The sequence below is a fragment of the Lepus europaeus genome, chromosome 4 (assembly GCF_033115175.1).
Source record: "Lepus europaeus isolate LE1 chromosome 4, mLepTim1.pri, whole genome shotgun sequence".
Classification (NCBI taxonomy): domain Eukaryota; kingdom Metazoa; phylum Chordata; class Mammalia; order Lagomorpha; family Leporidae; genus Lepus; species Lepus europaeus.
Window position 1 is genome coordinate 40,556,455 of NC_084830.1, and position 24,113 is coordinate 40,580,567.

Here is a 24,113-nt window from a genome sequence, read left to right on the forward strand (position 1 = left end):
CTTAAAAAATGAGAAAGAAAATACATCAGTCAATGAATGTTTTTAGACATGGAGCCAGAGACCACTGAGCTTGTTGTGGGCTGTCACAGGGACGGACGCCAGCCCGGGATGGGTTTTGCTGTCACTAGCGAAGGTTGTGCCACCCACAGAGGGGCCCACGTCTGTGCCCCACTGCTGACACGCTGCGCGGTCCTGCGGCCTCTTCTCCAGGGCCTCGGTTTCCTTCTGAAGAGTTAGGTCCACAGACTGAATTCCATATAGTTTAATGCTTATTTTTCCAATACCATCTGCTGAAAACCATTCTGCTTAGGGTAAGAAGGATGACCTTGGCTGGACACACTGAACATTTGCCTTCTGCCAGGCCTGGGGTGAGCCGGCGCGCAGTGCTGGGGAAAGAACCAGCCGCTATGAGAGGACCGGGTGCCGATAGAGGGTGGAGGTGTGAGCTGAGTGAGTGCTCTGTGCCGAGGTCGCCCTGGGCTGAGAAGGCGCCAACCAGAGAGGCTGTCCAGAGAGAAAAGACCCCTGAGCGGGGCTACAGAGAAGTAAGGCAGCCACAGCCGGGAGGACACAAATCGGCCTGCAGCCCCACAGCATCCTGGGCAGCGCTTGGGGCGCCACAGTCATCAATCTTTTTTTTTTTTTTTTAAATAAATCTTAAATATAATAATGGTTTGCTCCCCAGGTGGCTGAAACAGTTGGAGCTGGGCTGGTGCGAAGCCATGAGCTTGGAGCTTCTTCCAGTCTCCCACGTTGGGTCAGGGGCCCAAGCAGTTAGGCCAGCTTCTACTGTTTTCCCAGGCCATAGCAGAGAGCTGGATCGGAAGTGGAGCAGCTGGGACTCGAACCGGCGCCCATATGGCATGCCAGCACTGCATGCAGCGGCTTTACCCGCTTCGCCACAGCGCCGGCCTCCATACAGTCACCAATTTCAAAATGTAAGGAGCTAAGGGACAGCATGTGTGCAGGTATGAAAGAACAAAATAGCGGGCACCGTGGCTCAACAGACTAATCCTCCACCTGCGGCGCCAGCATACCGGGTTCTAGTCCCGGTTGGGGCACCGGATTCTATCCCGGTTGCCCCTCTTCCAGGCCAGCTCTCTGCTGTGGCCCGGGAAGGCAGTGGAGGATGGCCCAAGTGCTTGGGCCCTGCACCCGCATGGGAGACCAGGAGAAGCACCTGGCTCCTGCCATAGGATCAGCAAGATGCGCCGGCCACAGCGGGCATTGGAGGGTGAACCAACGGCAAAAAAGGAAGACCTTTCTCTCTGTCTCTCTCTCTCTCTCACTATCCACTCTGCCTGTCCAAATAAATAAATAAATAAACAAACAGAAGGGACTGGAGGCAGGCTTTCTAGTGGTTACTCAGGCGAGTGAGCGGCCAGCAGGGTGTGGGGGGGAGGGTAGCCCGTGTCCCCCACGGCGGCCCTCTGTGTCTGGAAGAACAGGTGGACACCATCGCCAGGGCTCACCTTCCATGGCCTCCCAGCCGTCCCAGCCACTGTACCCTTGCTCTCATCCAGGGCGCCCTCGCGGGCAGAGGGCTACCGGGGGCCTGGCTCCTGTCTCTGGGCACACGCCTGGAGCCCGTGCCCTTTCCCCGACTGACTGCGCACAGGAGGGCCGGCAACAACAAGGCCGGTTTCACAACCGGGCCGGACAGCTGCACCGCGCTCGCTGCCGCGCTGGGAGGAGTCACGTGGAGCCCGCAGCGCCTGCACAGGTGTCCGGCTTTCCTCCCACCCCCTCCGCGCTCGCCGCCCGCGAGGAGCCCGCGCACCTCCGCCAGCCTCCTCCAGAGCAGGAACACCTGTTCTTAACGTCGACTTTGCGCCCTGGAGTGAGCTGGCAGCTCCCTGAGAATGCTCAAGGCGAGGGCAGTGGGGGTGGCTGGGAGCGAGAGGACCTGCCCTGGGTCGTGGTCCCCCAGGGCGAGAGGACCTGCCCTGGGTCGTGGTCCCCCAGGGTGAGCCACCCCGGGGAGCAACCGCAGCCCCTAGGCTAGTGCTGGCTGCTGATGCACATCGAGCCCAGTTTCAGGGGTCACCGTGAAAGCGCCCCGAGTCGCTGCTCCAGCTCAGACACCGCCCAGGACCCCGGGGCTCCCGCCTCTACAGCGGGCACCAACAAAAGCCACCCCCCCACCACCAAGGAGGCACAGGGTGGCGGAGGGGGGCTTTGGAGGGAGGAAGGAAGCAGGAAAGCCCTGTTTGCGGGAGGTGGAGAGGCAGAGCGCAGTGCAGCGAGCACACTTTGCAGTCAGGCTGCTCCGCGTTCAAATCCCAGCACTGCTTCCCCCCCCCCCCCGCTGGGTGACCCTGGGCCCCTCCCTCAGGGAAAGATAAGGATGCGTGGGTGTTGTGCGGAGCCAACAGAGCCACACGCTAGACACTGCCAGACCTGCACCACTTCTCCCCTTTAGGGACCCATGACGCGGCGGCAGGGCCACTGCCGTCGGCGGTGAGGGGTGGGGAGGGGAGCAGGCTCCGGCTCCCCCCTCCTCACCCCGGCTGCCCCCAGGAAGCCCTAAGATGCTCCTTATTATCTTGGAGCAGGGACGGCCTCGCCCAGCGCGAGCCTGCATCCGAACACCGGGAAGGAAAAGAAGGGCAGTGTGACGCTACCAAGGGACCGGGGAGGAAGCCAAAGCAGAGGGCACGCCGCAGCGACGCCGCTCCCGGCCCCCCGACCCCGGGTCCCCGGCCCGCAGCCCCCGGCCCTGGCCGCCGCGAGACCAGGGCCGGCCACCAGGGGGCGGTGCGGCCCCGCTTTCGTCCCGAGATCGGCGGGCGGGGCCTTCCCGGAGCGCCTCAGACCTCCGGGCTCGCGGCGGCGACGGAAAACGACGCGCGCGTCAGTCAGGCCGTGTTTGACGGGCACTTCCAGCTGAACCCAAGGAACTCCCCTTCCCCGGAAATCCCCTCAGAAGCCACGCCGCAGCGTGCTCGCGTCCTCCGTCCTCGTGAAAGCCGAGTCAACCGCGGCGACCCCGCAGCCCCGTGACGTCATGCTGCTGGCCCCCCGGCGGCCGAGGGGCAGCCTGTGGCACTCGGCAGGCAGTCGCTTCCATCTTGTCGGGCACATGGTGGAAGAACTGAATTTAGAAATGAAACGGAGTTGGCAACGCGAGCCCGGGCTCAGCGCCTGAGATGAGCCGCGGCGTCTCCGCCCGTCGCACGCCCTCTAGCGGCCGCAGCGAGGCCTGGCCGTCCGCGACCTTTGACCTTTGACCCGGCACACGTGGGCTTCATTTACCAAAAGACCTGGACCGGTGCCCCGGCGCAGCCCTGCACTGCCCGGCTCGGCTTGCTCCGGGCGTTCCTTCGCAGTAATGCCTCCTCTCCAGCGGGTTTACCTGACTGGAGAGAAGAGAGTGCCGGCCCCCACAAGACGGCCAGGTCTGTTTTTAACCAACTGGCCAAAGACGCAGGATTCCTGGGGTGGACATCCAGGTTCCCCCCGATGAAGACCTGGGGACAGGAAGTGCGAGCCTCTGCACCGCCACAGCCCAGCCCTGCATCTGGCCCCGAAGGCACCCAGAACCCGGGCAGCAAGTAAGAAGGGGCGGTGAGGGAGGGTTTGCTTTGCTTTGTTCTGTCTTGACGATTTATTTGAAAGAGTTCAGAGAGAGGAGAGACAGAGGGAAAGGTCTTCCACCCGCTGGTTCGCTCCCCAAATGGCCACAATGGCCAGGGCTGGGCCAATCTGAAGCCAGGAGCCAGGAGCTTCTTCTGGGTCTCCCACGCAGGTGCAGGGGCCCAAGGACGTGGGCCATCCTCCACTGCTTTCCCAGGCCTTAGCAGGGAGCCCGATCGGAAGTGGAGCAGCCGAGACTCAAACTGGCGCCCATATGGGATGCTAACACCGCAGCGGGTAGCTTGACCCGCTATGCCACAGCGCCGGCCCCTGCTTTGTTTTTATTAGTTGAAAAGAGGGAGCTTTGGGACAGGTGCTAGGGCTGCTTGGGAGAGCCACTTCCCGTAGGGCAGTGTCTGGGATCCAGTCCTGCTAATGTGTGCTCTGGAGGGCAGCAGATGGCTCAAACACTTGTCTTTCTCCACGTTGCGGGCCGCGTCCTCCCAGCCACTGAGGGGGCTCTGGGGCAGATCCGCGGTGCTTCCATTCGCCTGGGGTTAGAAAACAGCCGGTCCAGTGTCTCACGGAACCCCGGGCTGGTGCAAAGCTGTCTCCATCCTCAGCTTGGGCCTGCTGTGTACCCAGGCTGGAAACGCAAATGTGCACATTGCTTCTCCTTCCCTTTCTCTAGCCACTGCCAGCTTGGGGCTGTGCCTGGGGATGGAGTGGGCCCTGGGCAGGGGGACCTCCCATGTCCCCTAGGAGAGGCACTCAGGTCAGTGCTCCAAGGGCACCGTGGCTGGGATGGTGTGACGCTCCTGGTCAGCCTCCTCCAGCTTCCGGCTTAGAACCGGGCGAGTCCAGTGCGGCCCATGGGCGGCAGCCCTGCAGACAAAAGGGAGCCGTGCACACTCCCGCTGCCTGCACTCCTGGATCAGAATCAGCGTTTCACTGTGCCCCGCTGGGCCGCATGGCATGTCAGCAGGCAGAGATAAGTGTATGGAGCTCTGACTTCTAGTGCCCTCCCAGCTCCACCCCCCACTCCCCCATCCCCCCACCCTCGCCTCCAGTTCACTTGCAGAGGGTCTTCACCCAGGAGGGGTTCCTTCTCCTCCAGACGGTTCCTTCCCAGTGTTCCTCCGACGGCCGCCAAGACCAAACCCTCGGAGCCGCCCTCACCTGTCCCCAGGCAGACAGCTCTGCGGCCTGTTAGAGTCGGCCTTTCCCTGACGGCTCCCAGCGGGTTCCCTAACACCACAGGGCCAAAGCTCCCCTCGATGGCGGGGGTGGGGTGGGGTGGGGGGTCCTGGGAAGCCCTCTGGTCCCCTGGGGCAGTGGCTCAGAGAGTCTTGTCTTCACACACTGGAGGGAATTTGGAGGTGAGGCTGAAAGTAGTGGCAAGCGAGGTGGCCAGGTTTAATGGGGAGAACACCCGTGAGAGAGCGGGCAGGGGTCCCAGGAAGGAGCCCGGAGCCCGGAGCCCGGGCTGCATCCAGGCTGCAGGTTTTATGGCTGGGGCAGGGCTCCTGTTGGAAGGCTCCCTGGGCATTGGATTCTAGGAATTCCTCCCAGGGCTTGATCAGCATAGCTAGGGGACCCATAGCCCCCCAGGGCAGGGCGGGGAAGCTTCCCCATGGGAACCTGGGGATTGCTGGGACTGCCCTCACCAGGGTGTGCAGCACTGGTGAGGCAGGTGCACCCCTCATCCACCACCCGCAAATTCCCACATCCTCCTTTGCACGTAGGCTGATGTTAAGGGGACAATGACATTGTCCACGTAGAATTTCCACGTGGACAAGACAGTGAGCAAAGCAAGATTTATTTAAGTCAGAAACCTCCTGCCACAGCAGTCAGGGGGAGGGCTCCAAGGGAAGAAAACCCCTTGGGGACTGGCGCTTGTGGGCTTAGCGAGTACAGCCACCACCTGCAGCGCCAGCATCCCATATGGGCGCCGGTTTAAGTCCTTGCTGCTCCACTTCCGAGAGCAGCAGCAGACGATGCAAGTCCTTGGGCCCCACACCCACATGGGAGACCCGGAAGAAGCTCCTGGATCAGGGCTTTGAGTTGGCCCAGCCCTGACCGTTGTGGCCATTTGGGGAGTGAACCAGTGAATAGAAGATCAATTCTCTCTCTCCTCCCTGCCCCATAATTCTGACTTTCAAATAAATAAACAAAATAAATCTTTTTTAAAGGCAGGGGGAAACCCCCCCCTCCCCCAAGAAACTTGCCAGTGTGGGGTCTTTTATGCACAGTTCCTGGGAGGCATAGACTAGCAGCTAGCAGTTAGCAGTCAGTGGGTGGCAGCAAAACCCACCAGAGGGCGGGAGTTGTAGTCCTGTGTAGCCTGCTCTGGATAAAGCAAAAACCTATCACAAGGGGGCGAATGACAATTTTGCTATTCTCTTGATAAACTAGAAACTCAGAGGGGCGGAGTGATCATTTTGTCCTGCTAAAGGCAGCTTCTGGGGAGAAGCACGTGTTTGGTCCCCTCTTAAAGGGACTCTGCCCCTTTTCCCATTCCGACAGAGACCTGGCCTAACTGCCTGTTAGTCCATATAACTGCTCAGGCTAACACTGCCACCCAGGGGTGCAGCTGGGTGGCCCAGCTCAGCCCAAGGACGTCTCTCTCCGAAGAAATCTTCACCGGCAGTGTTCCTACTGCTGGGGAAGCCCTGGCCTTCCCTGGGTGCTTTGAGGAGGGGTATGGCCACTAGAGACAGCCTCACGGTCTCCGAGTCTCACCCAGGCGCTTGTGTGGGCTGTCTGTTGCTGTGTGCCCAACTAGCACAAGCCGAGCGCTTGCACCAGCATTTTTTATCACCTCAGCTTCTGCATCCTGTGGGCTAAATCGTGTCCCTCCCCCCGACAGATCCATTTCTTGAAGTCCTAACCCCCAGCACCTCAGAACATGAGTGTGTTTGAAGACAGGGCCTTGTGAGAGGTCAGGAAGGTTAAAGGTCATAGGTTAAAGGTCCCGAGACTGGGGCCTCTGTGTGTGGGGAGACTCCACTGATGCCCGGGTGCAGAGGAAAGGCCATGAGAAGACACAGTGAGAGGGAGTCCCCTGCAAGGCGGAGAGGCGTCAGGAGAGAAAGCAGGCCTGCCAGCATCCTCTCACACACGCCACCTCCAGAACTCGGAGGCCAACAGGCTGCTGCTGTCTGCGCGCCCCCAGCCTGCGGCCTGCAGCAGTCACCCCTGATTCTACTCTGGGGCAGTCCGCAAAGCAGTTCAGGTGCAGCTCAGCTGGGGCTGCCAGCAACCCCCGCCCCCAGTCCTCTGGGACTGCCCCGGGTGGGGGCGGGCGCGGGCGGTCTGCTTCCCAGCTCAGCAGCTTGGCTGGCAGCTGGTTTCCCTCAGAGGGATTGAGGGCCAGAAGAAGTGGCACAGCCCTCAGGGCCGGCGCGGTAGTGTAGCGGGTTAAGCTGCCGCCTGCAACACCAGCATCCCCTATGAGTGCCGGTTCGTGTACCGGCTGCTCCACTTCTCATCCAGCTCCCTGCTAATGCGCTGGGAAAAGCAAGATGGCCCAAGTGTTTGGGTGCCTGCCACCCTTGTGGTAGACATGGATGAAGCTCCTGGCTTCGGCCTGGCCCAGCCCCGGGGAATGATCCAGGGGATGGAATGGCTCTGTCTCTCCCACCCCTCTGTGAAGTCAGCTCGTTCGAAAGTTCCAGCCGAGGGGGCCTGTGTCCTGCTCGGACTCTGTCAGGGCCCTCACACGGGGAGGGTACCACGGCTTCTCAGGAGAGATTCAACCTCGCCAGGAACTGGGGCCTAGTTCTTGTCCCCACCCCTTCATCCACTGATGGCCTGGGGGAGCAGGAAGGACCAGCCCCCATTCGGCTCACCTGTGGTACATGCCTCTGTCTCCCAGGGGCCTCCCAGTGCTTGGTTTGATCCCAACAGGGATCCTTGAGGAGGCAGACTGTGGCTCTCTCACTCTGGCCGTGGCTGTGTCCTGCCTGGGGTCTCTCTGCCTGCCTGCCTGCCTGCCCCGAGGGGGGCCCCTCTGTGGACTCACACTGAGAGGAACTGAGGCTTCGCCGACCCTCTGGAGCCCACCCCCTTCCTAGGAGGCAGAACCCCCGCAGGAGCCCATAGCCAGGCCCCCGGGCTGCAGACTTCCACACGGATGCTGATGCCGGAGGGTGACTAAGCTGCTGACTAAGAGAGCCAACTTCCTCTTCCCAGGCAGCGGCCTGTCTGCCATGACGTTGTTTTGCTCTGACAAATCCTGCCCCCTTCGCACGATTCTGCAGGGGCCACCAGCTGTGAAAAGCTCACTCTTTGTCCTTGCGCCCTTTTTTTCTGTTGCTGTCATTGGTGTCTTGCAGGATTCTGCACCAGTTCCTAACCATGTTGGCCGGAAGACCCTGGCCTCACACAGGAAGCATGGAGGAACTACGCCCTCCCATCCCAAACCAGCAGTCATTTGGATGCTGGGCTCTTCTCGAAAATCTGGGACATACGTGCAGTTTACAGAAGCCTTGATCCATTTCAATTAAAATGGCTTTAATAATCACAAACATAACTGGAAAAAAAAAAAGCAGCAAAGCATGTCTGTGTGTGCTTCTGATTGTTTCTACAGATGGTCTCTACCGTATTCTTTCTAAAGCAGCATTCATTCCAGATGTTCCCTCGGCGGAGACATCTTTAATGCTGAATGTTGTGATTTTTTATGCTGTGTTGTGTTTAATCAAAGCGGTTCTTTATATAATAAAGTGCAGTGTTAGCTGGCCAGCTCCGACTCTTCATCGGAACTCACCAGCGAGGGGCAGGCATTTGGCAAGGTGGTTAAGATGCCCACCTCACTTATCAGAGTGCCTGCATTTCATACCTGACTCTGCTTCTGAATCTGGCTTCCTGATAACACAGACCCTGGAGTGGAACTGCACAAACCAGAGTAAAATTCTTCTTAGAGCATTTCTCTTGGTTTCTGTGTAAAAATGCAGTTGTCACTGAAGTTTGAGTGGGAGAGAAGGGTTCTCTTCCCCAGAACATTCCAGACTGGACATTTGGGGTAGTCTGGTGCCTGGAGGTCCCATTGCACTAGCAGCAGAAGTTATTCCAGCCACGCAGGGTCATGCCTGTGCCCTGGCTGGTGCTCTCTGCAATGCAGAGAGGTAACCATGGAAGGCTTCGCTGTGGTAGACCAGCTGCCTCAGGAACACTGACTGCTGAGTGTCACACCCCCTATCTGGCTCCACAACTCTGCTCCTGGAATGTTCTCTCAAGCACCCCACGGCCCCGGGTTGAGAGGCTCTGTTATCTGTCAAAGGCCAGGCTTGTTATGAACCTTCAAGGAGTGACAGTACATCTCCCAGGACCAGGGGGACTACTGTAGGCACCAGGGCTTGGTGTAACTTGGGAGAGAGGGGTTAGCTCTTGCTATCAAACTGTGCAAGTGCAGCAGGATTCAGCGGCCCAGGCAAGGGACGCATTTTGGTTCTGTTTCATATTTTTAGGAATAGGAACTACTACTCACTGCTCATCTCCAGACAGGAAGAAGCACTTCTGTGTCAACGTCAGAAGCAGTTTCTGCCTGAGGGTCACTTCTGAGTCCATCTCCACTGTGGCTACCGTCACACGGTGCATGGAGGCCTCTGGAGAATTGTGCTCCACACCCTGTGAACTTCACTGGAAGTCATGTGGGTCACCCAGTGACATCCTCCCCTGCCCTTACTTTTCTTACAAATACAGTCTTTTGGTTTCAGTATCTTTTTTTTTTTTTTTTCTTTTTTTACTTGAAAAGCAGGGAAAGACAGAGGCAGACATAGAAAGATCTTCTGGGTGCCGGTGCTGTGGCACAGCGGATAAAGCCGCCACCTGCAGTGCCGGCATCCCACATGGGTGCTAGTTCCAGTCCCAGTTGCTCCACTTTGCTGTGGCCTGAAAAAGCAGTGGAAGGTGGCCCAAGTCCTCGGGTCCTTGCACCCACGTGGGAGACCCGGAAGAGAAGCTCCTGGCTCCTGGCTTTGGATCAGTGCAGCTCCAGCTATTGCGGCCAACTGGGGAGTGAACCAGCGGATGGAAGACCTCTCTGTCTGTCTGTCTGTCTCTCTCTCTCTGCCTCTCCTTCTCTAACTCTTTCAAATAAATCTTTAAAAAAAAAAAAACAAAAAACTTCCATCCGCTGGTTCACCCCCTAAATGTTTACAACAGGGATTGGGATCAGGCCAGAGCTGGGAGCCAAGAACTCAATCCAGGTCTCCTATATGGGTGACAGGGACCCAAGTACTGGAGCCACCTGCGGGCCATCCCCCCGCCCCGAGTGTGCATTATCAGGAAGCTGAAGTAGGGAGTGGAGCCAGGATGTGAAGGCAGGCACTCTGACGTGGGACGCAGGGTCCCCAGCGGGGTGTCAACCACTGTACCAAACACCTGCTCCTCGGGATCACTTGGCCCGGACTTTGAGCACAAGGTCCTCAGCCAGAGTGCCCACTCAGGACGATCCCTCCTCCGGCGGTCCGTGGTCCTCATGCGTTGCAGAGACAGACAGAAAAAACTTACTTTACAAGGAAGAAAGATAAATTGAAACTTAGTCTGTTATTTCTGGAGACCTGAATAATTCACTAAATAAAATTATTTTACTATGAAAAATGGCCAACTGAGAATCTTTATAAAATCCTCCACCTTGTGGCGCCGGCACACCGGGTTCTAGTCCCGGTCGGGGTGCCGGATTCTATCCCGGTTGCCCCTCTTCCAGGCCAGCTCTCTGCTATGGCCCGGGAGTGCAGTGGAGGATGGCCCAAGTGCTTGGGCCCTGCACCCCATGGGAGATGAGGAGAAGCACCTGGCTCCTGCCATCCTATCAGTGCGGTGCACTGGCCGCGGCAGCCATTGGAGGCTGAACCAACGGCAAAAAGGAAGACCTTTCTCTCTGTCTCTCTTTCTCACTGTCCACTCTGCCTGTCAAAAAATTTTTTAAAAAATTAAAAAAAAATTTTAAAAATCTAAATATTTATTTATTTATTTGAAAAAGTTACACACAGAAGGAGAGGCAGAGAGAGAGGTCATCCATCCCTTGGTTCACTCCCCAATTGGCCGCAATGGCTGGAGCTGCGCCAATCCAAAACCAGGAGCCAGGAGCTTCTTCCGGGTCTCCCACATGGGTGCAAAGGCCCAAGGACTTGGGCCATCTTCTACTGCTTTCCTAGGCCACAGCAGAGAGCTGGATCGGGAGTGGAGCTGCCAGCACTCGAACCAGCGCCCATTTGGGATGCCGGCACTGCAGGCGGTGGTTTCACCCACTATGCCACAGTGCCGGCGCCTTAGAATCTTTATAAAATCATTTTATAAAATAGATTCCATGCAATCTTACACCTGAGAAGCTTTCTGTTTATGATAGTGAAGTAGCTCTTTGCTTCTAGGTTACATTCCATGAACACTGAGTTTTGTTATCTTCATCTCCAATTTTAAAATATATATATATATATTTATTTGAAAGGCAGAGTTAGAGAAACAGAATCTTCCATCTGCTGGTTCATTTCCCAAATGGCTGCATGGGTTGGGGCTGGGCCAGGCAGAAGCCAGGAACCTGGAGCTTCCTCTGGGTCTCCCATGTAGGTGCAGGGGTCCAAGCACTTGAGCCATCTTCTCCTGCTTTCCCAGGCACGTTAGCAGGGAGCTGCTGGATGGGAAGTGGAGCAGCCAGGTCTTGAACTGGCACCCATATGGGATGCTGGCGTTGCTTGCGGGTGACAACTTTACCTGCTACACCACAAAGCCAGGCCCTCCAATCTCTCTTTTTTTTTTAAAGATTTATTTTTTTATTTGAAAGAGTTACACAGAGAGAGGAGAGGGAGAGGGAGAGGGGGAGAGAAGGAGAAGGAGAGAGGTCTTCCATCAACTGGTTCACTCCCCAGTTGGCCGCAACGGCCAGAGCTATGCTGATCCGAAGCCAGGAGCCAGGAGCTTCCTCCAAGTCTCCCACGCAGGTGCAGGGGCCCAAGGCCTTGGGCCATCTTCCACTGCTTTCCCAGGCCATAGCAGAGCGCTGGATCAGAAGTGGAGCAGCCAGGACTCGAACTGGCACTCATATGGGATGCCGGTGCTTTAGGCCAGGGCATTAACCTGCTGTGCCACAGCACCAGCACCTTCAATCTCAATTGTACAGTATTTACCGAGCATATTTGTGTACCTATTTGATACATTTATTCATTAAATACATGCTGGACAGTGAGTAGCTCTGAGGTTCCTTCGTCTTTCAGTTCCCTTCTGGGCCAATTTCTTGCCTCTGCCCACTTGAGTCACCCCCTCTTCCCATCTCCCACCTAGGTAGATGGAGCCAGGAGTTTGTAATTGGACTTTAATCTACAAAATGGCCCCAAAGGCCACAGCAGAGCTATCCAAGCCCAGGAGTCCATCCACCCAGCCAAGGGCAGTTTCCGAACCAGGGAACCCTTCCACGCTGTTCTCAGAAACCCCGTCAGGCATGGGACAAGCCCTGCTGTGTGCCCTTGTTCAAGGCCTCACACAAGGCCCACTCCCAAGCTCTGCCGCCTCTGGCTTGCGCCGCCTCCCACACACCCTCCTCTCATTTTGGATGGTTCTCAGCTGCACACCATGTAGCTGGTTCTTGATGACACGCTGCCAGGTGTTCTGACAGTCACAGCGCAGTGGTAGTCTTGCCTTTACCTGCAGCAGCTCCTGGACAGGTACTTATCGACAACAGCTCCTGGCACTGTGCATCACCGGAGCACTTGTCTCTCCACCCGGTCTCGCTCTGGGGGGATGGTGGGCGGACACAGGCAGCTACTTCAGTGCAGCCCCGGCTCTGACTCCCTGAGGTGGCCTGCCAGGCAGTGAGGTCAGCAGCGTGTGCTGTGGGATGATGGGAAGGCCCCTGGCCTTTCCCAGCCTTTGTAAATTCACTTTCCGCCCACCTCTCTGCTCCCTACCCTTCACCCCTCCACAGCACCCTTCCTTGAGGCATTTCCCAAGAGGGTATTTTCTCTCCATCCTGGAGGCAGAACACATGCCCGGCGTTTCAAATGATGAGGTCTGGCGAGCCGCTCATGGGTGAATGGATGGAGTACTGAGCTGGCAGACAGAGGGAGTGTAGACGGGTGGGTACGATTGAGTTACAGAGTGAGCTCTACCTAGGAATACCCGGGAAAGATGCCACACAGAGGAGGGTCCCGCTCGCCCAGGGGGTTAAGAACCTGGTGGGATTCGTCGACTCTACAGGGTGAAAATTTTTCAAAATCGTTTTCAAAAAAATGCGTAAATTAGAGTCTAGACTGTTGACAAATGTCTAATCAACAGAGGAAAACAAGGGTGACTCTACCATTTTGCATATACAACCATATATATATATGCCTATAGTTGCTAAGTTGTACCTTTTTGAAATGCTCAGTGTTTCTTCTTCACTTGTGTGAGAGGGCCACTACTTCTCTCAATTGAACAAAATGTGCTGACTATCACCATCAACATTCTTCACCCTTGAACTTGGAGGCAACTTTAAAGACTGGGAGAGCTTTCAGATCCCATCCAGAACATCTCACCCTTAGCAGTATGCGTGACTCATCTGGAGAAACTTAAACGGCTTGGTGCCCAGATTTTATCTCAAGTCCATTACATTAGAATCTCTGAAGATGGGACCCAGACATCAGTATGTTTCCTTTGTGTGGAGAAGCTTTTTTATCTTTTACATATATATATTTATATTTTTGCTGTTATATATATTTATATTTTATATATATGTATTTGCTTTTTGTCTTATGTTTTGTTTAACACCATATTTTAAAGACTCCCCAAGTGCAGTCAAGGCTGAACCACTACTGTAACCCACATGCTGCTGAGACTAATAAGACTTCCATGCAAACTGGAGGGTTTTGTGTGCCTGCCGAGAATCAAGCTTGAAGCCAGTCTCATTCCGATCCCTCCCCATCGTCCCCATCGTCTTCTCCACTTGTTTCTGCCCCAGCAACCAAGAAGGACTCCAGGGCTGTGTCCACGAGGATCCAAGTCCAGGGAAGCTCCACCGTTTTGTGAGAGCTCTGCTTTCCCCTTCCTGAACTGAACTTCTGGGCCCCAAAGTAGTTTCAAGATTTGAGAAGACAGTTGCAGTAAATCCTGAGAAGTTCACAAAACCAACACCAAACCAGAGCTGGTCAAGTCCCCAGAATCACAGGAAACAGGACAAGCCCTGGGGCCACTCCCCAGCCCCCGCCCCACTGTGAGTGAAGACCCCTGTTCTCATGTTCACTGCCCTTGGTGCAAACCGCCCCCCGCCCCTCCGGCACTGGGGAGTCCCTGGCTCTCCAGGACCCGCCATTGCAGCAGCTTTGAGAAATGCTTTCCTTAGCCCTAACTACTCTGGTTCCGCTCTAGCAGTTTGGTTTCTGGGCTGAGGCCATTCCATGGGCTCATTTGGAAGCCCACCCAGAAAGTATCTTCTCCTAGAATTCAGAGGTAGCCAGGTGGAGAGGAGAGCTCACCATCTCATCCTCCATTTCCGTCCACTGCTTCTCCCAACACCCGCCAACTCTGCAGGGCTCCCGTGAGGGGTTCGGCCAAAAGATTTTGACACACCACCAGCAGGTTGCAGTTGTGTATTTAACCTCCTATGTGCCTAACCTACACGGGCCATGGGAAGGGGAAGAGAAACGCTGGAAGAGCTGCCTGGCTGGGCTGAATTCTAAGTTATGGGTTCCTACATCCGGACGTCTTACAGAATCATCTTCCTACAGGAATATCGGCTCCCGCAGGGGTAGCAGGGGCTGCAGGGGTCGCAGGGGCTGCAGGGGCTACAGGGGCTACAGGGGTTACAGGGGTTGCAAGGGCTGCAGGGGCTGCAGGGGTTGCAGGGAGAAGTGCATGGGTAGCACGGCGACTCGATCTTCACGCAGCTGCCCAGCCCGTACGAGTACGTCACGTCCTTCTCGTCCACGCACGGCGGCAAGCTGAACTCCTTGCAGATGTTCATGTAGCTGTACTTTTTCGACCCAAGGCAGTCGTACCTGTTCTCCCGCTCGGCCGACACGCACACCTTTCCGTCCTTCACTCGTACTTTGACTTGGTCAGGTTCAAAGCCGCACACGTTCACCGATCCTAAAATGTTACTGCTACAGCAAGAGGAGGCCAGGATCCTATTTGTGGTTCTTCTCAGTCTGGAATTGAGCAAAAAGAGAGGGCAAGGGAAGAAGGTGCTTAGACCTCAGCCACAGCCTGTGAAGCCGCATTTCAATCTATATTGTTGTTTGTAGCATAAGTTAACAGCAGTCAGTGTGAAAGGTTGAACTCTACGGATATGTGTTAGTTAGTACCATTAGTATTAGTAGTGCCATTATGTATCAGCAGAGCTTTTCTCTTCAATGGGACGCACCCAGGAGACACCATTTAAACTCTGCATTTTAGAGATGCTGCCAGTTTGGGAAGCCTGCCCTGCAATTTGAAGTCCTGGTGGTGTCACTGGGCAGTCACACGGACTCAGCCGGAAAGTTCCATCCACAGCCAGCGTGGCAGGAGAGCCACAGCCTGGCCCTGCCCACTGGGACCTGGCCCTGCCCACTGGGATCTGGCCCTGCCCTCTGGGACCTGGCCCTGCCTACTCGGACTTGACTCCTCCTGCCACTGCCAAGCTGCCCCACACTCGGACGCCAGGCACCACAGAGACCATCAGCTTGTGGCTGGGTGGCTCAGGCACTGGGCTGGTTGGGAGCCCACCAGTTTGCAAGAGCTGATCGCACACACCTCTCCCCAGCTCCTTGTTCCCTGCCTTCCTGTGGATAGCTTGGAATCAATCACCGTGGGAATCTTTACAACAATTAACTAGACGCTGCAGATCAGGGCCCACAGAGCCAGCTGTTAAATACCACTGTGGTGATCCCTGTAGACCTGTATTGTCACCACTAGGTGGTCTTACTGTGTGAATCCTTAATAAAAAATGGCAAGAGTGGCTCACACCTATCCATTGGTTAGGATACGTGGAGAAGTCATAGACTTCTGAACCCTGAGGAGCTAAGTTTATGTGTCTTGTCTGTGCCACGTGGACAAGGTACTTCTCTACGCCTCAGTTTCGTTATCTGTAAAATTAAGACAATGCCAGCGTTCTTCAGAAAGTTCATAGAAAGCAGAATTACAAGTTTTAATATGGTGTCAAAAATCTTGAATTTCCATGCATTGTTTTTTCACAAGAATCCTTTTTCCTTGAACTTCTGGAAGACACAGTGGTAGTCTATCTCACTGGATTTTTGTGAGGTCTAAATTAGTAATGCAGGAAAAGTATTTACTGTAGCACTTGGTACATAGTTAGGGTGTTAGGTTTCTCTCTTTTAATATTCCATGGGAAGCATTAAGCATATTAAAGGCATTATTTCATTTAATCTGCACAATAACTGTGATATACAGATGTAATTATCATTGTGTCACCGTTTATGCTGAATTCGGTTTGTATATTTGCTTCCTTTTTGCTGTATACATTGTGCAGCTTCACTGTAGAAGACTCAGAAAATGCAGATCAGCACAAGATGGGATATTTTAAAAATACCCATAATCCCTTGTAGCACTTAACACTATGGTGCTAGACTTTCCATATGTGTATTCCTATATTCATATAGTTCTGTGCGTTCTTATGAAATCGTGCTATATGTGGTACACTTAGCTGCTATTTTTCACACCATAAGTCTTAATCATGATCGAGTTAACAGGGTGCGGGTTCACTACCCCTGTACTGAAAGCTAAGACTCTTAGTGGCTAATTACACAACATCAAATAGAACTTAGTCCAGCAAGACACAGGCAAACAGAAACGACTTGTGTAACACCCCAGCGGACTGTCAGCTCCACTTCCTCCCCCAAGCCACAAGCAACCTGGGTGGCACAGGGCTGTCTTTTTTTTAAGATTTGTCTTATTCATTTTGAAAGGCAAAGTTGGGATGGGGTATCTTCCATCCATGGGTTTACTCCCCACACTGAAGCCAGGAACCTGGAACTTCCTCCAGGTCTCCCATGTGGGTGCAGGGGCCCTAGAACTCGGGCCATCTTCTGCTGCTTTCCCAGGCACATTAGCAAAAAGCTGGTGCTGGAGCAGAGCCAGGACTCTGCACCAGCACCAACATAGGATGCTGGCACCACAGGTGGTGACTTTACCTGCTATGCCACAGCGCCAGCCTCAGGGCTGTCTTACCCAGGGTGCTCCAGAGTGGCCTGTACCATGCCACGGAGGGCAGCAGGAGAATCAGCACTCGGTCCTCCGTGTGGGCTTGCAAAGATGCAGGGACCCAGCCCAGACTCAGCCAGGAGCCCGTGGTGCCCTCTGGAGGGACCACAGGGTTGAACCCAGATCAGCCACAGCCAAGGTGGGCAGGGACCCCCATTGTTGCCATGGTGATTCTGCTCTCTTGCAGCCTGCAGAAGTCAGCCAAAGTTCACCCCCAGATCCATGCCCTCGGCAGCCTGTGTGCCAGGGAAGGAGCGATTCCACACTACTGCCAAGTTCCCTCTTCTCCTCTGTGCCTCTCCCTTTGGCTCCTGCGACCCTGCAGCAGCTGCCCAGGGGTCTCGAATCCATCGAGTCTTCAGAAAATTGTTTAAAAACCTTTGGCCAGGTCAGACTTCTTCCTCTTCTTGCTTCTAGGCAGTAGTTAGCAGCAAGGAAGTGTGGGTTTACAGGAAAATTGAGGGGCCATATTTTTCTGGCAACATGACTCTTGCCTGGAGTTGTACCCTGTATAGGATTTTCCATGGCTCTCTGGGGTTCTGCCTCCCATCCTTGTGAACACAGGGTTGAAGTTCAAACCTCAGGAAACAGAGGGAAACCTGCCCCGCAGGGAGCCTGCTGGGAAAGCCAGGGCAATGGAAGCAGATGGCAGGTGCCTGTGCTGCCACCTCTTCTCCCTGGTGAAGCTGGAGTTCACTGCCCACAACAGGGGCATCTGTTTGGCCATCTTCACAAGGCATCAGTCCCACCCAGCCTTGCGCTGAACAAGGTAACAGAGATGTCACAAATGTCCATCTCCATCTGGGCGCGAAGGGAGGGGAGCCTTCATCCTGGCCTCCTTTGGGTGCTTGGCTTCGAAGACCTGTTTAAACTTGACCTCTCCCTTCCAACACATCTTTTTCTTTTTCTTTTCTTCTCCCTTTGTCTTTTTTCCTGCCTGTTCTCTCTTCTCCAGATGTTGGGTGAAGACAGTGTCACTCAGCAGACAGGTGCACCTGACTCCACGGCTGAGCTCTGCAAGTTGCAGGTGGCGAGGCCCCACACCCAGGGTTTCAGATTCAGTGGATCTGGGGTGGGGCCGAGGATTTGCATTTTGAAGAAGTGCTGGGTGATGCCACTTAGGCCGGCCCAGGGAACACACTTTGAGAACCACTAACCTAGTGATTAAACATGTGGAGTCCAGACTCAGGCAAACACGGCTTCAAGTCTTGGCTCTACCACATCCAGCAGACAAGAACAGTGTTCCTGCATCTGTTTCAGCATCTGCAAGATGACTGAGCTAATGTCGGCCCCAGGATGGGAGAAGGTCGGATAGCCACAAAGCACCAGGCATGGTTTTCACTCAGCAAACTCTGAGGCTTCCTTACTAGGCTGTACCAGGCCCCACCTATCTGAGGCTTAATGTAATCAAACCCCAAGTCTTCAGCATTAAACAGTACAGTCAAGCCAGAGAGTGTTTGGCCTCGATGGGCACCAGTGCCTACTTCTGCAGCCAAGGGGTGACAGAGCCGTAAGACCTACGCATATGAAGAGATCAGCCTAAGAGGATACTGAAGGACCCAGCTCTCTCTGACCTCTGCAGAGGACACAGAGGAAAAGGAAGGAGGTCTTCTCGGTGGGTGAACCAAGCTTTCGCCAGCCAGAGATCCCTGGAGTGGCTCTCTGCTGGCTTCCCATGGCTCAATCATGCTCCGGCCTCTGGGAATAGACCTGGACAAGGCACCAGCAAACCCACAAAGAGCTGAACCCCACAAAGGGACTGTCACCAGCCTCAATGAGGAAGAGTGGATTTGCCAAAAACCTTGTGCTCAGGGCATGAAAGGGGTATCAGGAGAAGAAATGAGAAGGCCGATTTTGATGTTTTAACGTGGTGCCCTTCGTGTTGGGGTTCTCAAGGCAATTTCTTTTTTTAAAGATTTGTTTATTTATTTGAAAGTCAGAGTTACACAGAGAGAGGAGAAAGAGAGAGAGAGAGAGAGGTCTTCCATCTGCTGGTTCACTGTCCAGTTGGCCACAATGGCCGGAGCTCTGCTGATCTGAAGCTAGGAGCCAGGAGCTTCTTCCAGTCTCCCACGCGGGTGCAGGGACCCAAGGATTGGACTATCTTCCACTGCTTTCCCAGGCCACAGCAGGAAGAGGAGGAGCTGGGTCTTGAACTGGCGCCCATATGGGATGCCAGCACTTCAGACCGGGGCATTAACCCGCTACGCCACAGCACCGGCCCCCTCAAGAGAATTTCTTAGAGAGGTTCAGGCCACAGGTAGTTGGGTGCATGGATGGAGAGGCAGTCTCAGGATTAATTTCCAGAACCAGTAACAGGTACAGAGGTTGAGCCCAGTGCAGCTCCTGGGTATAGCTGGGAATCCAGGTTCGTTTGCCCACAAAGCCTGGTGCCAGGTGTCAGAGCCACAGTGAGGCACCCACTAATTAGATAAGCTCCCAGAGGGAGCACTGAGGAGGGGCTGGGGTTTGTGTCCCCAGCTATAGGACAAGAAAGACCATGAAGTGTGATGGCAAGTCAGGTGCGAACTCCCCTGTGGCTTGTGGCACCAAATTCAGTCGCCTCTCGTTTCCGAAGAGGAAGGGTCAGGGGCACTGCCAGTGCTTTGGGCGCAAATATGACTTAGGGAGGAAAAGGAGATCTCAGAGAAGGAAACAAACCCAAGTGCTCGCTAAGAAAGACACTGCCAAGGTATCTCTGGAAGCAGCCGCTCAAGAAACAGTGGAGATGGGACAGAACTTGCATGCCCGGTCTGACAAAAGACACACATGAGTCGACTGGCTCAGGAGTGCTCAAGAAACTTAAGGGTGCTTGATGGGGCTGGCGCCGTGGCTCACTTGGTTAATCCTCTGCCTGTGGCGCCGGCATCCCATATGGGCGCCAGATTCTGTCCCAGTTGCTCCTCTTCCAGTCCAGCTCTCTGCTGTGGCCTGGGAAGGCAGTGGAGGATGGCCCAAGTGCTTGGGCCCTGCACCTGTGTAGGAGACCAGGAGGAAGTACCTGGCTCCTGGCTTCGGATCTGTGTAGTTCCGCCCATAGTGGCCATTTTGGGGGTGAACCAATGGAAGGAAGATCTTTCTCTCTCTCTCTCTCTCTCTCACTGTCTATCTGTCGAATAAAAAAAAAAGTTCAAGGAAATTGGAATTAAAACATAATTAAAAAAAAAAAAAAGAAACTTAAGGGTGCTGGTAAGGAAGTGCTGGCCCAGGCTTCCCGTTGGTCACTCAACGAGCCCCAGAGACAGCAGATCTGCCTTCACATAGAACACTGATTTCAATGGGGCCAAGCAACCGTGGGGCAGGGAGTCTTTCTCGTTGGGCAGTGAACCTCTGGACGACACAGCCTGACAGCTGAAAGGGTGAGGTGACTAACAGATCTGGCATCCCTGCATGGATGGATGCTCATGTGACTACGGATCCAGACTCAGAAGGCCTGCAGCGAGTTTCACACCAAGGATTGGCTGTAAGCATTGAATCTACATGGTATTTCTGGACCTGTTCAGTCATGGATCAGGAGCTGGCTGAGAGACCAGACAAAAAGAGCTATTTCACTGGAAGAAAAAAATAGTCACTGTGGGAGTCCTCTGGGTGAGAGGTTGGGGTTAGGGCTTATTTCTCCCCATATTCAGGAAAACTGAATATTTAGCTTTGTTGGAGGCACTAATCCCTACTGGAGAGTGAAATCTCAAGCTGTCAGAAATAGAGCGTAGAAATTTCACAAGGTGTTATGAATGGAGAGGAAAGTGGCTGGGGAGAGAGAAAGAGGGCGAGCCGTAGGTCGTTTCTAAGCGGACATGGAGTTGTCAGTTCAGAGATGTAGGAATTAATGTGAAGGCATCACCAGCTTCCCATACTGCTGCAGGCCCAGGGGAAAATCTAAGACCCAGATACTGTCAGGAAAAGCGGCACAAACCAGAGAAGTTCTTACATCTTGTATGATGTACGAGATGTGTGGCTCCCTATGTAGCCATAACGGCTAGGGCTGGGCCAACCCAAAGCTGGGAGCCTGGAATTCCATCCAGGTCTCCCATGTAGGTAGCAGGATCCTAAGCACTTGGGCTGTCTTCCACTGCTTTCCCAGGCTCATTAGCAAGGAGATGGATAGGCAGCAGAGCAGCTGGAACTTGAAGTGGTCCTCATATGGGCTGCCAGCATTGCAGGTGGCAGGTTAACCTGCTGTGTCACAATGCCAGTCCCAGCATCAAACGTTAAAAAGAGTTTGAGGGGAAAAAAAAAAAGAGTTTGAGGGGCCGGCGCTGTGGCATAGCAGGTTAGGCCACTGCCTGCACCGCCGGCATCCCATATGGGTGCCAGTTTGAGTCCCAGCTGCTCTGCTTCTAATCCAGCTCCCTGCTGGTGTACCTGGGAAGGCAGGGGAAGATGGCCCAAGTCCTTGGGCCCCTGCACCCACATGGGAGACCTGGAGGAAGCTCCTGGCTCCTGGCTTCTGGCTTCAGACTGACCCAGCTCCAGCTGTCACGGCCATTTGGGAAGTGAAACAGCTAATGGAAGATCTCTCTCTCTTTCTCTGCCTCTGCCTCTCCCTCTCAGTAACTCTACCTTTCAAGTAAAATAAATAAGTCTTAAAAAAAAAAAAGAGTTCCACACTCATGGTATGAACAATTTATTTAACTTGATATCCTAAGTAGTAAAAATAAACAATGGTTCAATGAGAATGTAGCTGAATTTATACCTCTGTCCCAGGTCCATTCCTGATCTTTGTGACTGGTGACCTAGGCAGTAATTGTCATTGTCCTTTCCAATGACACATCACAGTCACTGTTGCCAAGGGACTCCATCCATCCATCCATCATCCCTATCTATCAAATCTATCGTCTATATCATTTGTTTTCTATCACCTATCATTTATCATATCCATTCATCCATCATCCATTTTCCTATGCATATGTTTTCTAAAATAATTAGCATACTAAACACAATTTTTCTGCGCCTTGCTTTTTTCACCAATACGTAAAATGCTTTCTCAATCCTTTTTCCATATCATCCCAGCATATGAATGGTCTGTAATTTATTTAACCAGGGACAGTGCTTTTCAACCAATAGTAACAGATTAAATGGCATAGGTAGAAAGTTGGAAAAGGAAAGCTTTCTCCTGGACACAAAGAAAATGTCATCAAACCCCAAAATTTGTAAAGTGGTTTTTAAAAGTATCCAGTTCGATCAAAGCTCTTTAAAAGTCTGTTCTGAAAGCTGCAACTTCTGTAATGTATTCACACAGCCTTTAGTCGGGCTGGAGAAGGTGGGCAACAGATTGTGGATGTCTGGAGTCGGGGGCTGGGAGAAAGGTTTCCCTACAAAACCCAGGAAATGCTTCTGTTGTTCAGTTTGCTCCCCTGCTCTAAAAGCCTCTGGCAAATAGTAAGGATTTGATCAGTTATGATTACTAATGTAGTCATTTCTGTAAGTCCAAATATACTCCAATCACGTCATTCATAACCAGAAAACAATGTTTAGTTTGTCACTGCCAATGGCTTTTTAATGACACCCCCGTTTCTACCTGTCATTAGAGCCACCTTATTTATCATGTTGGCACACCTACCGTTAAACCACCACCAACCTTGCCAACTGACATCATTACATTGTCTTTTGAGAATCTTACCATTCCCGTCATGCTCCTTAAATCTTCCCTAAGTCACCAGGGTCCTTATCTTGAACCCTTTTGATCTTTGTTCAAGTATAGACTGCCACTTTTCCCACCCCCGTCCTGCCTTATTTCAACTTATAAGGCTAATATACCAACTAGAGAACAAGTTCCCTTACTTGGCAAGCTCTCTCTTTTCATCCTCTATGGCTCTAATGGCTTTCCTCTCCAAACTTCTGAGAGATGGTCGAAGACAGTAAAGCTTGTAGTCACACAGGCAGCAAGGGTAGATGTCACACAGGCCACAGGAACGGGACCTCTTGGAATAGCACAGGCAGTAGGGGTACGGGTGCAAGTCACAACAGCAGTACGGATGCATGTACAGGTCGCACAGGCAACGCGTGCTAAGTTCGTCGATGCATCTCAGTTGCCTGAGTTCTCTATCCACCTTCTTTATGTCCCTTCTAACGCTGTCCAAAAGACAACTCAGTGCAGCCATTACAGTCACACCTTATTGTTCTGTGAGTACCTTTGGGAAATGGCACTCAGGGGAAAAAAATTGTTCTAAGCTCTTCTCAGAAGTTTCTTTTAAAAATAAATGAGGCCCACATGATTCACTTACTTGAAGGCTTCTGCTCTGTGACCTCACCGCCCTCTGAGGATGTCATAGTCTTCTGGTTGCCATGTGAACTGCACTCAGTCATGGCCTGCTGAGCCCCTCCTGAGCTGCAGAGCTGCCCCAGAACCACACGAACGTTGAGGGTTTATTCACCGTGGGTGGGAGGGGTCACTGCTCTTTGGGTTCACGTGGTTGATGGTTCATGTCCCTGACTGTGTAAGCGCTGGGAACGAGCCCTAGCTGTGTCTCCGTGTTGATTGATCTTGAGGTGGGGGGCCATGGCAGGAGCTGCCCGGCTCTTTGCTCTGTGTCCTTTAGCTCTAGCCCCTTGGACTCTACAATGTATTCAGGCTCCAGGCAGGTAGACTATTACAAATTTTTCTTAGAGTTCTCCTAACCAAGGCAGCCCTTGATCTCGACCTTCTGAGTGCGAAGTCTCTCAGTCCTGCCCGTTCTTCACTCACGAGGGTCCTGGCTATCCCAGGCCATGAGTTGTCCAGCGGAGGGGATTCCTGCCCTTCATCTTCCATCGCTCAGTGCTCAGAGCCTTATCTTTAGGGATCACCTCCCAGCACCTGCACCCTGATCACGCCTCTGAGCCCCCAGAGGCCTTGTCCCTCAGTGATCCCCAGTGATGATCCTGGTACTCCTGTAGCTACTGCCTAAAACTTCTCAACGCCAATGCCTGAAACCCCTGCTTCAGCCAGTTCCCTGTATGCTCCGTTGGATCAACATCGCGGGCCTTAGGCTCAGCCTCCTGGCTTGCGCTCCTTCTACCCAGCTAGTCCTTTCCCTCAAACTGCTGTTCAGCTCTCAAACCCCCTTTTCACAGACTAGGGCATATGGTACTTGAGGACAAGTGGTTGGATGTGGCGCAGGAGAGGGAGGCAGGGGCCAGGTGTGAAGGCATCTGCTGGCCAGGCTGAGTTTGCACTTTATTCTGAGCCTGGTGGAGGATTGTTGGTTTTCTTTGCTATTGAGAGAAGTGGAAAGGTAGTCAGATAGCCACCCTGAAGGTGAATTGCAAGGGGGCATCTGGAGGGGGGTCTTCCGCTGGAAGACAAGAGATGACAGAACTCCAGGCTGGGGATCAGGGCGTGGGGATGGCCAGGAGAAAGCCAGTGGGATGGCCTCCACGCACGTCCATTC

The 24,113-nt window shown here is 53.8% G+C and overlaps 1 protein-coding gene across 1 annotated transcript; it reads right to left on the reverse strand.

The window, feature by feature from the left end:
- Window positions 1-14,251: 14,251 nt before the first annotated feature.
- Window positions 14,252-22,844, reverse strand: ODF1 (outer dense fiber of sperm tails 1). Its single transcript, XM_062189483.1, has 2 exons — window positions 22,525-22,844; window positions 14,252-14,693 (listed from the first exon to the last, which is right to left on the reverse strand). The coding sequence occupies exons 1-2, from the start codon at window positions 22,842-22,844 to the stop codon at window positions 14,252-14,254; spliced, it is 762 nt and encodes a 253-aa protein (XP_062045467.1).
- Between the last annotated feature and the right edge of the window lie 1,269 nt (window positions 22,845-24,113).

Bases quoted from the DNA above. Each gene is read 5' to 3' on its own strand.
- ODF1 (XM_062189483.1), bottom strand. From the start codon at position 22,844: ATGGCTGCACTGAGTTGTCTTTTGGACAGCGTTAGAAGGGACATAAAG. The intron at 14,694-22,524 runs GTAAGGGAACTT...GCTCAATTCCAG, and splicing joins GAAAAGAGAGAGCTTGCCAA to ACTGAGAAGAACCACAAATA.